The 18,555-nt window shown below is 38.9% G+C and overlaps 2 protein-coding genes across 5 annotated transcripts in view; one reads left to right on the forward strand and one right to left on the reverse strand.

The window, feature by feature from the left end:
- The window catches only part of LOC307173287 (tumor necrosis factor receptor superfamily member 14-like), a 27,262-nt gene extending 20,840 nt beyond the window's left edge, over positions 1 to 6,422 (reverse strand). For all 3 annotated transcript variants that reach the window (XR_013823820.1, XR_013823821.1, XM_079896287.1), the window contains exon 1: positions 6,266 to 6,422. The gene's annotated coding sequence lies outside the window, so the exon portion shown is untranslated. The remainder of the gene's footprint in view (positions 1 to 6,265) is intronic.
- On the forward strand, positions 5,991 to 18,148 carry mrps25 (mitochondrial ribosomal protein S25). 2 transcript variants are annotated; one of them, XM_079896297.1, is made up of 5 exons: positions 5,991 to 6,227; positions 13,242 to 13,604; positions 13,823 to 13,929; positions 14,072 to 14,159; positions 17,910 to 18,148. In XM_079896297.1, exons 2-5 carry the CDS (start codon positions 13,471 to 13,473, stop codon positions 18,100 to 18,102), a joined length of 522 nt encoding a protein of 173 aa, XP_079752423.1. In that variant the 5' UTR covers positions 5,991 to 6,227; positions 13,242 to 13,470; the 3' UTR covers positions 18,103 to 18,148. The 2 variants fall into 2 exon arrangements, with proteins under 2 accessions (XP_079752423.1, XP_079752424.1); XM_079896298.1 differs by having other exon boundaries at positions 6,002 to 6,019.
- Positions 18,149 to 18,555: the final 407 nt, after the last annotated feature.

Below are 18,555 nucleotides of genomic sequence, written 5' to 3' on the forward strand. Positions count from 1 at the left end.
TGGGTGTCTAAGCTGGCCCCCTATAGTTTTAGCATTCAATACATACCCGGCAGTAGAAATGTGGTCGCAGATGCTTTGAGTAGGCAACCTTTCATCCGTGGCTGTGTCAGTCATAGGCTAATGTCAGAGCCGTATGGTGCGCTGCTTGAAGAGGCGGAGCAAGTCCGTGAAAATACCATACAAGAAGTTTTCAGGTTGAGTGCAAACACCTGTAATGTTGAACATTATCCCTCTGCAGTCTCGGAATCATGTTCACTTACCAGTGTTGAGGTGTCGGCAATCCTTGATGTTCACACAGAGTGGGAAGTAGGCACAAGAGATCGGGCGGCCCGGTGGCTCACTCAGGATACCCACCAGTTGTCATCTCCAGGTCTTAGTCCTCTGCCTGTTTTCTCATTGAGGGAGTTACAGGAGAAGCAGCAGGATGACTCAACGCTGTCAAGGGTCTTGTTCTATGTGAGCAGAGGTTGGAAACCATCTAGACGTGAGAGAACTGGAGAAACTCACAAGGTAATCAAAACACTTAAACAGTGGGAGAAGTTCAAAATGCTTGATGGAATACTTTACAGAGTGTCCAAAGATGTCCTGACGCGAAAAAGGAGACTGCAGTTTGTTGTTCCGAGTTCGTTGGTGAAGCAGGTTCTTGAGGGCATTCATGATGAAGCTGGGCATCAAGGTCAGGGTAGGACTTTATCCCTTGCGAGACAGAGGTTCTTTTGGGTCAGTTTGGAACGGGATGTGCGTGAACATGTTAAATGTTGCAAACGCTGTGTGGTTAGCAAAACTCCAGAACCTGAAGGGAGAGCTCCTCTGGAAAGCATCAAAACATTGAGCCCCCTGGAATTGGTCTGCATAGATTTTTGGTCTGCGGAGAATTCGAGTGGTCGCAGCGTGGATGTCCTGGTCATAACTGATCACTTTACTAAGATGGCCCATGCTTTCCCTAGTAAAGACCAATCGGCAAAACAAGTCGCGAGGCTCTTGTGGGATAGATACTTCTGTGTATATGGCTTCCCAGAAAGGATCCATTCGGATCAAGGTGCCAATTTCGGGAGCCAACTGATTCGTGAACTGCTGGATGTTGCTGGAGTGAGGAAGTCCAGAACAACCGCGTATCACCCTATGGGTAACGGTCATGTTGAACGATTCAACAGAACTCTGGGTGGTATGATCAGGGCGTTGCCACCTAGGGCCAAGCAAAACTGGCCGCAGATGTTGCAATCGTTGACCTTTGCTTATAACTGCACCGCCCATGAGTCAACTGGGTTTGCGCCTTTTTATTTGATGTTCGGCAGGGTTCCGAAACTCCCAGTGGATGTAATGTTCAGCAGTGTGGAGAGGGATGATGTCCTCATTGATTATGATGTGTATGTGAGGAGATTGAGGAATGATTTGAAAGAAGCTTTGATACTTGCTCAGAAGAATGCTGAGGCCAGTCAGCAACGCCAGGCAGACCTATACAACAAGAGGACGAAAGGTTGCAGTATTGAAGTTGGGGACCAAGTCTTGCTGGCTAACAGAGGTGAACGTGGTCGCAAGAAATTGGCGGATAAGTGGGAGTCCATTCCATACACCGTTGTTGCCTTGAATCCTCAATGTCACACCTACCGAATCCGCAACACCCACACTGGTCAGGAAAAGACTGTTCATAGGAACTTGCTCCTCCAAGCTAACTTTCTGCCGATTGAGTCTGAGGAAGTTGAACCCTCATTCAGTGAAGGCACTGACTCAGTTGATGACTGCAGCGGAGTAGCTTTGAGCAATGCTCTAACACCCATGTCGGAATACAGCAACGCAGACCGAACTGCCAGTTGGGTAGCAGGGTCTGTGGCTCCAAATGTTAACCTGGGCAGTACATCCTCTAAGGCAGAGAGTGTCCTTCCAGTGGCAGTAGATCCTGATCCTGCACAATCTGTGCTTTCAGCAACTTTGGGTGATTCTTTCAGATGTGACAATGTTTCTGAACGTTCAAGTAATGGAGGATTGACCTGTGATACACTGATATCTGCATCAGTGGGAGGTTCATTTGATGATGTACAGACCTCTGATCCTGTGGATTCGCTCCCTAATCAGGTGGTGACTCAAGTCAGAACCAGACTTGGTAGGCTTGTGAAACCTGTGAACAGATTAATTCAGAACATGACCCAAAACATGACTATGACCAGTTCAGTTAATGGGGTTGCCAGGTCTTTATTGTCATAAAATGGATTGAGCAGTCACATTAGTATGAGAGTGTTTCCTTTGAGTTTATTCAAATCATTCTATTGAGTTGACAGAGCCAAAATTCATAATTTAAAAAAACAAAAAGTAACTCACATTGAACTTTACGTAGTGGTGTTTGGGGCACCCTATTTACAAGTGTTCCCTCAGTAGGCCTGATCAGCCTACTTAGGTCACTTTCCCTGTGGTTTGGGAAGCATATGTTGCTGTGTTGAGTGTATCAAGTGTAAAATGTTTATCTTGTGTGTAGCTTTTTGAACAGCTATTTATCCATATTGAACTAGTTTTGTGAAGTTCAGCGGGGAGTATGTAGCTGGTTTAAAAAAATTGTAAAATGTCATGAAGATCGTTAGTGAACTTCATCAAAACTTAATTATTTTTTTTTTGTGTTTTTATATTTGTGTGCTGAGTTGTAATCTGCTACAATGTACATAATTCTAGTGGGAACCATTTATGCAGAATATTGTTGTATATGGGGCACAAATTGGTGACGCAAATGATACCTCGTGCGAACAGCGCCATCTTTAGAAGCACATTTGCCGCTGACTGGGTCAAATGTGCTCTCTCTCGCTCATCTGACAAGCGTGCTGGTAGGGACATTTTGATGTGTATTAAACAATGTAATCGATTTATTTCATGAGATAAATGATGGTTAAGTGAAATGAAAAGCTGTGATGTCATGAAATTGAATGCATTTAGTTGTTTTTTGATTGTTTTACTGACTAGTTTTGCTTCCTAGCTTTCTCTGTGCTGTATGAGCAGACTGAAGGGGAGAGACGTGTATGCCAATTAATTGTGCTCTGTATTTCTGCAGGTGTGTTCAATTGTTTGTTATATGTTGAGAAATGTTTGAAATGTTTAATATCAAGTTTATATGAGTTTGATACATACAAAAAAGAATGAGGTCTGTATGCAAAAGTGATGTCATATTTAAAGTGACAGTTTATTTGTGTAATTAACTTGTAACTTTTGACATTTTTCCCCCATCTAATGTATTTACTGATACAAGTAAATGGTGAAGAAATTATATTTTCCCTTATATATTATTTTGTATGCCATAAGGGTGACCTGTGTTTTGTGGCTTACTATATTTTGTGATTTAATTTATTTTATTATTTGCCCTATGTTTTGTAAGTATTGATTGATTAAATTAAGATCTTGAGAAGCACATTTGCCGCTGACTGGGTCAAATGTGCTCTCTCTCGCTCATCTGACAAGCGTGCTGCTTTCTCTGTGCTGTATGAGCAGACTGAAGGGGAGAGACGTGTATGCCAATTAATTGTGCTCTGTATTTCTGCAGAATAAAGATCCTGAGACCTCTTTCATCAGCGTCGTCTTCACTGTTTAGAGAACAAACACAACCAGAGTAAAACTGTTACATAAGTAAGTTAGTTTTTCTGAGTTTTACTGACATATAGCCTGACAACATAGCCTGTGTGACTGAAGACTGTGCGGCGGTGCTGACTGCGTTATTTTTTTAAACCGGTGCGGCGCGCGCGCCCCCGAAGTTCATCCGTGAGAAACTTGAAACAGGTGTTACAATATATTCGGTTCCTGAAATATTTGGTTCCAAAGGGTGGAGCTATCATGAATATTCACGAGACCATAGCGTGGGCGGGGCAATCAATACAAGCGAGTGGAACAGAAATTATTAGTGTGAGCGCCTCGTGTTTTATTTTGTTTTATGGATTATTTCTTTCAAAATAAGGTTGAACGAAGTTAAGCTTAAACTACTCGTATATATTTTATAAATAATTCATCGTTTTATAGCATGTGTTTCAGGACTCTGAGTTTGCCTGAACTTTTACAGACCTGATCCTGTAGGAAGCGTTGGAAGACCTATATTTCTCTAAATTTCTCCCAGATTAGTTGTTGTTGACATTCCATGATGTTCGTTTCTCATGAATGACAGAGGTTAAGCTTTTTAAAATGTGTCTGATTGCTGTTTAAATAAATATTTACAAATATATTCTTGTGTTTTTATTATGTCTCCCAAAGTTGTCAGCCTTTTATTAAAATAGCCTTTAAATTATAGGCTGATAGCTCAAGACGACATAAGAACTTGGAGTTGCATGCTGCATGCTTTGAATGTTGCTTTATACTGACTCAACTGAAAATCTTTTTGATACACAACCTTTACTTCATCAAAGGTTGTCATAAATGTTAGGCTTCAGATGCATTAACAGTTGTTTTCTCTAGCAATGCTTTAGAACAGTGGTCAAATTAATTTATAATAATGACTAATCATTAATCATAAAAAATAGGCCTACATCTTATCAGTTTATTAATGTTATCATTCTATGTAATCTTTTTGTAAACAAGTGTACACAAAAACTCACTGGTGTAGATGGGTATACCAAAAAATAAGGAAAGGTATTTATAAATAAAATATTTGAATAATAAATTAAATATTTTATTTGTCCTGCTGTATTAATTTTGTCCTTGAGCCCATGTGTTTCTCTTGTCTAACGTTCTCATTTTTACAGATGAATATGAATAAAATATGTAATTTTAAGACAGTTCATCTTACAATAAAAGTAATTTCGAGTTTTCGAATGAATGAATGCTTTAAAAAACCTCAATAAATTTTACACAGAAATATGTTGAGGCAGATGTTTTTGTTTATCATTATTTAAACAGTCTAGATCAAATTTAGGATAGGTAGATAACTTTATGTATATTGTTTTATATTATAAAAATTATATATATTAAATTCTTATGAATGACAATACTTTTTATTTATATGTCCATGTCCCTCCACACCTGAGAAACTTCTTTTCTGAACAATATTTCTATGCAATTTACTATTGTACACAGTTTTGGCCAATTAGCTATGGTGATGTTTTAAAATAATAACGTGTCTCAACCACAATTCAAATAAATAAACCTCCTCATCTTTGTTGAATTTGTCATTTTGGCTGTCAATGTTTAAAACCTTGTATGAATTGAAAAAATGGTTCCTGGTGTTTCTAAATATATATATATATATATGTCCTTCTTAGAGGGGCACAGAACTTCACAATCATAGGTGTTTAGTAACTAACTAACTTAGTGATTTCTCTAATAGTCTCTTCATGATCAAAACATGCTACTTTTACATGAGGTCTTATACTATGTTATATAGTGAGGTTTTTATTTGCCCTAGGTGCCAAAGCCCTTAATTTGGTACTCCAATGCATTATATCTGTAAGAAAAATTGAAATTTACATTGCCAAATAAAACACATTCAAAACGACAAATTGCACAAAGTATAACATTTCTTTACTTGGACCTTGCTACATCAATACAATTGAAATAATTATCACTTAATTTGACCAACGTTCAAAAAGCATTGCTAGAGAAAACAACTGCTGAAGCTTAACATTTATGATAACCTTTGACAGTTGTGTATCAAAAAGATTTTCAGTTGAGTGTAAAGCAACATTCAAAGCTATATTGGAAACCGTAATATAAAAGCTATTTTAATAATATTTACCCTACAGACAACTTTGGGAGACAGAATAAAAACACAAGAATATATTTATTTAAAAATGCAATAATAGACATTTAAAAAGCTTAATCTCAGTCATTCGTGAGAAACGAACAGTTATAGAAGTAGTTTAGAACAAAACGCGATCTGAGCATAGACAGTAAAAGAGGATCTGAGGCGCTCACACTAATAATTTCTGTTCCACTCGCTTGTATTGATTGCCCCGCCCACGCTATGGTCTCGTGAATATTCATGATAGCTCCACCCTTTGGAACCAAATATCTCAGGAACCGAATATATTGTAACACCGGTGCTTGAACTTGAATTCAGGTGATCCATTAACACTCGCGCTACTGGCCACCAGATCTAAATTTCTCTCTATGGCTCTGCTGGCCACGCCGGCTCGTGGACTCGTGCTGCTTGCCACTTTGCCTAATAATAATTATCAATACATTCATTTTTTTGAGATCCGGGGCTATAAAAAAACATCCGGGGCTTCCCATGTCTAACGACGCGCCTGGCTGGTTCAAAGCTCCAGGTCAGTTGCAGGTTTTCTAAAAAAATTTAAATACTTACCTTCTGATAGGCACAACCCTGGTCAGAGAGAGTTCGTCGAAAAATCGGCCGCAATAAGTTTTTGCCAGTCCCTGACAGGAGTCACTTGTTTCGGTTTGCCTCGGGTTCGGCAGGAAGTCTCTTCTTCTTCTTCTTCTTCTTCTTCTTCTTCTTCTTCTTCTCTTATTTAATGGCGGACTGCAAACAACGTTTAGGTGCATGCCGCCACCTACTGTACTGGAGTGTGTATTATCATGTCATTTTAAATTCTACTCCATAACCCTGAGTCTTTTAAAAAAGTAAATAAAGCCTTCCTAGTGATTCTTATTCCTTCTCCTTCTGATCCCAGTATCCCTACCAGATTCCACTCCCTTCCTGCCTCCTGAACCTTATCTTTAAGCACCTGTCTTTCCACTTCATTCAATGTACAGTTCAATATTACATGTTCAACATTTTCTTTAACCCCACAGTTTTCACAGTTCTCACTATTCCTTTTCCCCATTAAAAATAATGTGCCATACATTCAGCCCTGTGTGATCCACTCTCAGTCTTGTCATTACAATTTCCTCACGCCTGGTCTTTTCCATGTAATTCTTTATACTGACACTTTTTTGTATTTTATAATATCTCCTTTCCTGTCTTCCTCCCATCGTTTCTGCCATATTTCAAGACCTTTCCTTTTAACCACTGCTTTGCCTTCACCTTTTCCTAGTGGAATTGTAATTATAATTACTTTTAGCAGTGCCTCTTTGGCCAGTTTATCTGCCATCTCGTTCCCTTTAACCCCCTCATGTGCTGGCACCCAACAAAACTGAATATCTATACCACCCCGATGTAATCTAAATAAACTGTTAAAAAGTTCTATTAATAGATCCTCTCTTATTGATGTTACTGCCTGAATACTTTTAATTACGGCCAAAGAGTCTGTGCACAGTACCACCCTATCAGGTCTGACCTCTTCAACCCACTGTAGTGCAATAATGACTGCTACTATTTCTGCTGTGTACACTGATAACCGGTCAGATAGTCTTTTGGAGAAATGGATTTTAAATTCTGGTATATATATTCCAACACCCACACATTCCTGTTTATTCTTGGATCCGTCTGTATAAATCTTTAAATAATTATAGTAACTGTTTCTTATGTAAAGGTTTGTTTTAACTCCTATTTCCTCCATTCTCCATTCTCTTTTCTTTTCCAATATATTAATATCAACCTTTACTTCTGGAAAGAACCATGGTGGAATTCTACTAACTGGATTGGCCGTGGTGAAATTTAAGGCTTCCATTTCATATTCCCTCACTCTCATTTCTCTTGTCCATCCAAAACCAAGCCCCTGAAACTTGGAATACTCCCAACATTCCTGAATTGTTTCTTTTGCTGGGTTTTCTTTCCCACTTCCTTTCAATCTAATCCAATACGCCATCGCCAGTTTCTCTCTTCTCAACTCCAAGGGTATCTCTCCTGCTTCTATGAGTATAGCATTAATGGGGGTTGTCTTAACCGCTCCGGTGCATACACGTAATGCTGTATACTGTAAAATCTATTAATTTTTTCCAATATTGTTTTTGCCGCTGCACCATAAACTACGCAACCATAGTCTATTGATGACCTCAGGCAAGCCCTATAGATGTTAATTAACGACTGCCTTTCTGCACCCCAGTCACATCCAGCCACAGCTCTCATCAGGTTAATAACTTTTTTACATTTAGTTTCTAAGTGCTTAATATGCGTTTTCCATGTACACCTACTATCAAACCATAGTCCCAAATACTTAAATTCATTTACTTTCACCATTGTCTGCTCATATAATGTTAAACTTTCAACATGGCACTTGCGCTTCTTTGTAAACATCATATAACAAGATTTGCTTGTTGACATCTTGAATCCCCATTTATATGACCACATCTCTACTTCCCTAATTGCTTTCCTTATGTTACCTAATACATATGACACATTCTTTCCTCTCATCCAAATGGCCCCATCATCCGCATATAGTGCTGTTTTTATGCATCCATCCATTTTTGAAAAAATATCATTAATCATTATGTTAAACAGTATCGGACTAATTGCACTCCCCTGGGGAATACCATTGTCCACATTAAATTCTGTAGATACCTCTGGTCCAACTTTAACTTTAATTTTCCTCCCTGTTAAAAAGTCCATAACCCAATTATATAACCTTCCTCCAATACCCATATTACTTAGTTTAATAAGCAAACCTTCCCTCCACATGGTATCATATGCCTTTTCTATGTCAAAATATACAATTGTCATTAGTTCTTTCATTTTCAATGCCTTTTCCACATCATTACTTACCCTAACTAGAGCATCTGTTGTGGAGCGCCCTTTTCTAAATCCACTTTGTATATTGGTCAGTAATCCTCTCTGTTCCAATATATGTGATAATCTGCGAACTATTATCCTCTCCATCCATTTGCACAAGTGGGATGTCAATGCTATGGGTCTATAGTTATCAGGATTAGCTGGGTCCTTACCAGGCTTGTTGAAAGGTAATATTACTGCACTTTTCCAACTATGTGGTATTATTCCATCCCTCCATATTTTATTAAAAAGTCTTAATATTAACTTAAATGATTCAACTGGTAACTGTTTGAACATAGCATAACATAATTGATCTTGCCCAGGTGCTGTATATCCAGTGCCCAGCAGAGGTATGTTGAGTTCTGACATCGTAAAATCCACATCTAGTATTGACATGCCATCCTCCTTTTTTAACTTCACTTCCTTATTCTCTCTAAGTGCAAGTTCTTTCTGCTGTTTATGTATATCACTAAGGTGTTCACAACTGTGTACTGCCACAAAAGTCCTCCCTAGCACTTCTGCCTTTCCCTTATCTGATACTATCATCTTCTCTCTATCAATCAAAGCTGGAATTTTAACCGACGTCCTTTTCCCACTCATTCTCTTGAACATAGACCATATATCCCCTAACTCTACTCCTCTGCCTATGGTGGAACAGAATTCTCTCCAGTTTCTCCTTTTGTTATACTTTATTGTCCTACGTGCCACAGCCCTTTTCCTTTGATAATCTATAACATTCTCACATGAAAGATTTTTCTTTAATGTTCTAAATGCCTTGTTTCGTTCTTTAACAGCTCTGCTACATTCCTCATTCCACCAAGGTACCACTTTCTTCCTTCCCTTTGTTGTTCTTTGTGGGATACTCCATATTGCTGAATTTATAATGTGTTCTGTAATTTGCTTTGTGCATTCTTCTATATTTCCATCAAATTTAACCAGATTAACTGACTCTTCACAACATGCCCTAAATTTTCCCCATTCTGCTTTCTCAAAACACCATCTGGTTATGGACATCCCTTCTTGGATACAAATGTGTGTATTAATTACAGTGAGAACTGGGAAATGATCACTACCTATGGTAGTTTCTCTCTTAACATGCCAATCACATGCTTTAACTAATCTTTCTGACACCAGTGTAATATCCAAGCATGATAGAATACCCCTATTCACATCTATTCTTGTACCCTGTCCATTATTAAGGCATACCAATACTCTTTCTTCCATAATTTCTTCCATTATGTTCCCATTACTATCTGTATGATTGCTACCCCATAGGCTGTTATGCACATTAAAATCTCCACACCATATTTCTTTCCTGTATACACTCCCTGCCATCTCTTTTAATTTGTCAATAATTAATTTTTTGCATGGGTTATAGAAATTAATCAGCTTAATATGACCCTCTTACCTTGGACTACATATCTCGACCATAATACATTCCATATCCTCTGGGCAAGGGAGCTCTCTAAATGCCAGCCCATCCTTGAGAAAGGTAGCACACCCTCCACCATTTTGATTGTTAGGCCTATCATTTCTTATAGAACTAAACCCTGGTATAACAAAGTCCAAATGTGGTTGTAACCAAGTTTCTTGTACACATACTACATCTGGAACTACATCTAATTCATAAATATATTTTTTAAATTCTTGACCATTAGCTATGAGGCTTCTGGCATTCCACTGTAGTATGTGCATTACCATGACTAGTGTCCTAACCCTCAGTTTGTGTATTTTCCCCATTTCCAAGTACTGTTAACAATTCATGTATCTGATCTGCTTTAACATCTATATCAAGAAATCTTTCTGCTGCCTCCACAATAGCCTTGATTCTATCACTTTTCTTTTTCAACTGTGACGCAACATTGATAGTGTGACAAATGAAAACCACAAAGTTTATCTTCTTAACTGCCAATGTTTCCTTATCAACTTCACACTTGTGATCACATGTAACCGGAGTATGAACAGGAGTCTGCCTTTGTGTTTGGTTAACTGCTACTTTGTTTCTTTGCACCATTCCACTGGGGCTTTTATTTGATGCCGTTTCTCTCACTGTTTTTAGTGCTTCTGCATAAGACACTTTACTTAGAATCTTCACCCTCTGGGCTTCTCTGGCTTCTCTTTGTACTTCACATCCTCCAAACGCAGCACTATGCTCACCACCACAGTCACAGCATTTAATCTTCGTATCCTTTCCACATTTACCGTACTCATGCTGACCACCACATCTAGCGCACCTCAACTTTCCTTTGCATTGCTGTGCCGTATGTCCCATTCTTTGACATTTATAGCATCGAATAGGTTTGGGAATATACTCTCTCACACTGTAATTCATGTACCCTATTTGCACTGATTTAGGTAAAGCTTTCTCAAATTGCACTACAACCGATAGTGTTTCCTTTAATTATCCATCTCGTTTACTTTTAAGCCGTGTGGCTTCAATCACTTTACCTCCCTGAATCTCATTTTTGACATCTTCCATTGACATACTCAATGGTACACCTGAGATAACTCCTCTCACTTTTGTCATTGCCCCTGGTATGTGTGCTTTCATTCTTTCCCCTTGAAGTGAGGACATTTTCAGTATCTTTTCTTGTTGTTGTTTGCTAGTTGCATGTATCAGTATTCTTTTATTGCTCATAAACCTAGCAAATGTAATTTTGCCAATCTCTTTCTCAATTGCCTTAGTAAGTTTGATCGGGTGGTAATGTCCACCATCCTGATTAAACTCAATAATAACTTTCCATATGTTTCCTTGACCATTCTCCAGGTTATCAGTTTTCTGTTTCTCAGACTGATTAGATCTCAGTTTCTTGCTCGTACTTCCCTCGCCAGTCTCGCTATACTCTGACCAACTTTTCCCTCTATTTCTTGCTTTTAAAGCCCTTTTCAATCTTGCTGTTTTGGGTATCGTCCAATCCATTTCGTCTCCATCTGAACTAGTTGACATGATATACAGTCACAGTACAGTTTATGCAAATCCGCCAAAACACTTGCTCAACCAGCGATCCTACCACGTTTCACTTCTGCTTTCTCCCACCGCTGACGTCTCACACCGACCCTGCGCCCTTGAGTCTAGAGTCGATTCCAAAGGTTGCGACTCCTCTTTAAGATTTTTTTTAAACACAAACCGCGGCCTGTAGCCGATTTCATTTGTCAACACAATCACGTGACCTGTAAAAACATCCTTATCAATAAAACTAGAAAAAATAGGCCAAAATATGTATTTATTTGAACTGAACGTTATGGAGCATGTAAAAATGGTGAAAGAGTTACTGTATTGTGCTTTATCAAATGAACAGTTCGAAAGAACCGATTCGCGGAAATGAGTCGGACCTCCCATCGTGCGAACATTATAGTGGGCACGTGACCTACATATGACAGACAGAAAAGAGCTCTTTTCGTGCTTTATTTGAGTGTCGCCGTAAAAACGGTGTTAGTTTGCAGGTGTGCGTGTAAAAAAAGTTTATATGTGTAAAGGCCTAAAATAAAGTTAATAGGCCTATGTGTAAAGGCCCTAAAAAAAGTTTATATGTGTAAAATGTGCATGAGTCTGTTCCTGAACAAAATGCTTTTAGAATTTAACAGGAATTTCAGCTATAGTTTTATGATACTGGATGAAATATATGTAGGCTACCACAAATAAATAAAAATCTATCTATCCACATACATAAGTGTATGTATAGCCTACACGAGCGCGCGTGTGTGTGTGTGTGTGTTAGGGCTGTAGTCAAGACCAAGCACAGAGCTCATCACACTTGTTTTGCAATATCAATCCAAATGTTATGTTGTCACTGAGATAGAGGTTGGGAATGAAGACATCTGTTGCTTAACCCATTTATGTATATCACACCAGAATATCTGTATCACATTACATGAGAAAAACACATGGTCCGTAGTTTCGACATCATTTTCACAGAATGTACATGTATTCATCTATACCAAAGCGAAGTCTCAGTAATTCTTTAGAGGGGTAAATGTTGTTCATTACTCTGAAGTGTGTTTCTTTCACTTTAGGAGGTATAGGGAGTGTTAGATAGATACATTGTTCTTAGTTTAGTGATTGAATCTTTATCAAATTTTTGTAGGATGTTATTTTTATTTTGCCTTTTGGGGTAAAGATGTCCGTTGGTATCCATTAAGTCGCCTATGGACCATATGTTTCTCTCTCCCATACCAATCCTCAAAGAACAGAGATCTGTTGCGGTGCAAAACATATCTGTTGTTCCAGAGTACAGATGTGTGTGGGGTGAGAAGTTATACGTATAACATTTTCCAATACAAGAGTATTTGTCAGTGAAACTCTGACAATGATATAGGTAATTTGTTAACACTAAAGTCCACTCTAAGAAGAAATTCTAATCCTCCAATTTTCTTGAATAAGATCTTTGGAATACAATATCAAAAGGAGTTGCTGTATTTGATCCAAGATTTTAACCAATTTATTTTTAAGGTTCCATTAAGGCAGTCAAAATCAATAACAGTCCTCCATCCTTTGTGTCTTTAACCATATTGCTTTTCTTCATATAATGTGGTCTGTTTCTCAAAATGAAGTTTAGGTTGATTTGGTTGATGGATTTAATCAATTTGTTTGGAATGTTTCATAGTGATTTTTGCTCTCCACTTCCTGTGAAGTGATGTATCGATGTTCCCTTATTCCCTTCGCCGTTTGCAGTGCCCTTCGGATTGGAATCTCACTTAAGATTGCGAAATACCCTGTGAAGTCCACTTACGGGACTACTACTACTAATGGAACGGAACGCACCTAGATTGTTCGTTCTGTGCGGCGCCCGATGTCGCGTGTATCTGACGTCATCAATAAGAGCGAGGCAGGAGCAGCATGAGCTGATGTGTCGGGATCACGTCTTTGGATCATCAGTGTTACTCAAGTAAATCCTATAATCATGCCGATGAAGGGAAGATTCCCCATACGGAGGACGCTGGAGTATCTGCAGAAAGGAGAAGTTGTGTTTAAGAAATCGGTGAAGATTATGACTGTCAATTATAACACGCATGGAGATCTGAGTGAAGGAGCAAGGTCAGAATAACAACATCAACAACAGCTGACTTTATTAGGCAGAAAGGTCTTACTGAAAGAGTGTTAATCGTTTTCACAGTCAATATATCGGATAAAATACTGTTTGTGTTGTTTGATGTCAGAAGAAGATTCAATATATGAGAATTGAAGGTTAAAAACACGATAGATGTTTCAAAGTCACTCATGTATGTGAAGTATAATGTTAATGTATTTGACAGGAAGTTTGTGTTCTTCAACATTCCTCAAATCCAGTACAAAAACCCCTGGGTTCAGATAATGATGTTCAAAAACACGACTCCATCCCCTTTCCTGCGGTTTTACCTCGGTGAGTGTCTGACTCTCAGGGCTGTGTTCTGATGGGCTTTATACTCTAACCTCTGGCTCTGTGTTCAGATGGGCTTTATACTCTAACCTCTGGCTCTGTGTTCAGATGGGCTTTATCCTCTAACCTCTGGCTCTGTGTTCAGATGATGGAGAGCAGGTGTTGGTGGATGTAGAAGGAAAGCATCATAAAGAAATCACACACCATGTGAAGAAGATCCTTGGCAAGCCGGAGTAAGTAGCGGAGCATGATGTGCTTTAAAGTCCCCATGAGATCAAACTCGGAAAAAGTTATTATTTCAAAATAATTTTTTCGTTAATATTTCGTTACACCGAACTTTATAATTTTAAATATTAATCAAAAATACTTCACCCAACCCAAAATCCACGCATTTAACACCCTAAAAATGACATAACATTATTTAGGCTATAAGTTTATTTGATTCACAGCTTATAGTGTTTTGACCTCGACAACCCAACTGCAGTTTACCGCACACTTGCGACTAACATTAGTTAACTTGCTAAAGAAGGCGCAATCGCTTGTTTGCTAAGGGTCGGGACTGCAACATTAACACTCTGACAACATTGTGTTCAGAATATAAAATATTTTTTGATCTTGTTTTCATGGAGACAGAAGAGGTGTGCACGGAGGGGAGGGGCTATGTGTGTGTGTGTGTGTGAGAGACAGACAGACAGACGCGTGAGTGACAGAGAGACGGAGGGAGAGCAGGGAAAGGAAATGCTGCTGAACGAATACGCTGCGTATTTTAAATAGTGTAAAAAAAAAATTAATACATAACGTAACGCAATATGTGGCGGCTGCTGTTGATTCTGTGGCGCACCGTCTATTAGTCTATGTGTGGGAAACACTGGAGTGCCTATTTACACTTGGGGTGTAATGTTTCTTGGTAAAAAAACTAAGCGTACCGTTCTCCATCCACGGTTCAGCATGCATTTGCACCGCGGTTCCTCTTAAATCTGACGATGCATCTATAATATGGTTTATTGAAAAGAACACAGACAGACGGAGTTCGGCTAATGCATGTTTAACATTTAACAATAACGTTTCTGTCGATGGACACATTTTGGGTTCCCAGTACATTACAACAGCGATGATCCAAAAAAAACGTGGACAAAACAGTCACTCTTTGTGAACTTTGTTCAATGCGAGTGCCGTATGCTCGAACACGACCATCATTCACTGCGTCATCACCCGGGTGTTGATAGTGCACAAACGCAGGAGAGACTGAACTGCACACGCTGCGGTCTGTGTTTGAACTAAACTCATTTAAACCTTGCTAAATTATAGGGATAGTTCAGCCAAACATGAAAATTCTGTCAGTACTCACTCTCCCTCATGTTGATCAACCTCATCAGACTTTCGTTCATCTTCAGAACACAAATGAAGATATTGTTGATTAAATCTGAGAGCTGTCTCACTACTCCATAGGCTTCTCTGTTATTGAAACTTGCCGGTCCAGAAAGTTAGTAAAGACATCGTTAAAATAGTCCGAGTGACTACAGTGGCTCAACCTTAAGTTCATCAAGCGACGAGAATACTTTCTGTGCGCAAAAACAGACAAAAATAACGACTTTATTCCACTATTCATGTTCTTCTGTGTGTCTCTGAGTGAGTTCACGTAGTGTAACAGCGCAGCGCTTCTGGGTTGTACGTCAGAACGGAGGCTCATTATTGGCCGACGCTGGTCATGTGTGTGATGCGTGTGATGCTGGCCAATAGTGAGCCTCCGTTCTGACGCAGGAGTGATCCAGCTCTCAGATTTAATAAAAAATATCTTCATTTGAGTTCTGAAGATGAACGAAAGTCTGACGGGGTTGAAACAACATGAGGGCGAGTAATTACTGACAGAACTTTCATTTTTGGGTAAACTAAGTCTTTAAACATTCAAGAGCAAATCAGAAGACACAAATGAGAACTGGCGTGGGCTGTGAGAAGATTTCTCATCTGAAGTGTGTGAATATTGAGTTCTCTTTCAAGTCCTGCACTTCAACAGACTAATTCACACACAAATGATGTCAACACGCCAGTCTTGCTGAGTATCCTAGCAGAGTCGGTTACGTCTGAAGGCGAGACACGGCACGCAAAAACATAGTTTTTTTTTTTTTTACTGGTCAATTTTGAGATTTTGGGATATTTGTCTTCAATAACATGTCTTCTTTCAGACTTGTGGTGAAAAAAAGTCCGAAATACACATTTAGGTCTTTATTTTACTACACTTTGTCTGTTTGCGTTTGTAGATTTCTCCTAAATTCAACAAAAGTTGGTGTTCTTAATCAACACGCTGCTCCGCGATCGCTGTTTGCACCCCGTCATCACATATACCGTTGGAAAGCTCTCTCTCTCCTGTACAATGCTGTCGGATCCAAATATGGTCATTTCCTTTTCATCAGCAACCAATCGTGAAAGTAAAAGGGCTGAATGCGCAATCTCATTGGCTGATGATAAATCTTTAAAGCCCGTTTTCTCAAAATGACTTTTCTCTCCGAAATCTCCACTTCAGTAGCACCTATATACACCAAACTTTCCAGTCTTGTACCTAGTTATATTATGAAGACATTTACAGAGGGATTTGTAAATATATTATTCCTAGCCTGATTTATATAACATTTTACTCCAAAAAACATGGCGAAAATCATTTTTTTAAGGCTATTGACAGTATATTCTGATTTACAGGATAACAAAAGTAGATATCCATAAATCCCTCTGTATTTTTTTTCCCGTATATTTGCTCTATTGTATGTATTTTGTGCTGTTGCTTGTATTTAGATTATTTGTTCTTATTTTCTTTATATTTATTTGACAGTAGTTATTTTTTCCCTGAACATAGCACATACCGAACAGTACCGTGACCCTAAAACTATCTGAACCCCTAATTTACACTAAGAGCAAGTAACCCACCTTGTTAGCAGAGGCTATTTACTCTGACTCCGCCCACTGACGCCTGGTTGGGCCAAACAGACTTGCGGAAAACGCTGGATTGTCAACCGTAGCAAATTTGAGTTCAAATCCATCTTTGCCTTTTTCTCATTTTTCTCAGTTATTTTGCTTTATTTCCAGATTCAATCATACACTCGCTCTTACTCACTAGATCACGTTCGCACCAAGCGGCAACATTCTAATCTGAAAAATGAAGCCTACCCGGAAGTGCAAAAAACTGCAATACATTGAAAATCCGCTAGGGGCAGGTCCCAAAAGGGAGCAAATGTCCATAGACCCCATGTTAAAATGTCCGTTTTCACAGCATAAATTCATGTTTTTACAGGTTGGTCCCATGGACTTTTATTGTATTTTTCGATAGGTTCCGAGTGCCTGACAACTGTGAGGGGGGTGAATTTTTTTCTAACTCGTTAGTTTAGATCGTATTTAGATATAAAATGTATGACAAATAAGGGCGTGGTTAACTTTGATTGACAGCTGATAATGAGCATAGGCTGCGCCGAGTGGAATTCCTGAAATTTGACGTCTCGGCCATGATCTGACACAACACATCATACCATCTCTGTATCCTTTCTGAACACAAGATGGCGCTGCCCATACCCCCCATAAACGGCCTCAAAACCGTTCTTCAGAAAGTCTTTGGGTGACGTCACAGATGCTTTGTCCATATTTTTTACAGTCTATGGTTCGCACATGCGCACTCTTCAAAAAATCTCTTGACAAACTAAAATACGTAAATGACATTTGTATATATTCTTAATAAAAGATACATATTGTATTGAATGTCAGCTTGCTTATTTTGCTCAAGATAAGGATGTATTGAGTCCACATGTCATACAAACAAGAAACTCTGCTTCTAAACACAGGTCGAGATCTGTCGCTCCAAACACACAACTCTGCGATGCTGTTTGTTAATGTTCGTTAGAACTATATTTTCGGGAAACACACCCCTGATCACATTGATCACAGTATGCCATGATATAATGAGATTTAATGTGCCTGTGCTTCTGTCTCTCTGCCCACAGTCACGTTCTTGAAGCTGAAGCTCTGGCTAAAATGGAGTTGTCAAACCCCGCTAACTTCGGGCACAAGAAGTATTTCCTGCGGGAGTGTATGAGTGAAGTGGAGGGTCAAGTTCCTCATCCCGGTCTCGTCCCGCTTCCCAAAGAGATGACGGGCAAATACAGGGCCAAACTGGCTGCGACATCTGACGATTAAAACTGTGACAGTCAATGTGACAAACGCTTTGGACTCTGGGAGAAAATCTTAATTAAACTAATGTTTTATTGGTGAGTGAACGTGATTTTGTAAGTTTAACCCATTAGGAATAAACTGTGATGGACTATGGAGAGCAGACTTCATTTATAAACTTGCAAATAATGTGTTAAAATAAATACTTTCTGACCACATTTTTTGGCTATAGTTTGTTTACACTCGTTTCCGGAAGTCAGTCGCTAGTTCTGCCTTTTCAAGGACATCATCACACACATCTTTAACGACGGCAAGCGATGATTGGATGATTTTAGAAGTTAAAATCGCATTGAAATATAATGTAGTCTAAAAAAAAATACATATTACACACAAAGTGTTTGTTACAACTGCATCTGTCTTAGAAAAAAATCAGCAGTGATTGATTTGATGTAAGAGTTACACTTTATTTTAATGTTTTAT

This window comes from Squalius cephalus (assembly GCF_949319135.1).
Source record: "Squalius cephalus genome assembly, chromosome: 16".
Lineage (NCBI taxonomy): Eukaryota > Metazoa > Chordata > Actinopteri > Cypriniformes > Leuciscidae > Squalius > Squalius cephalus.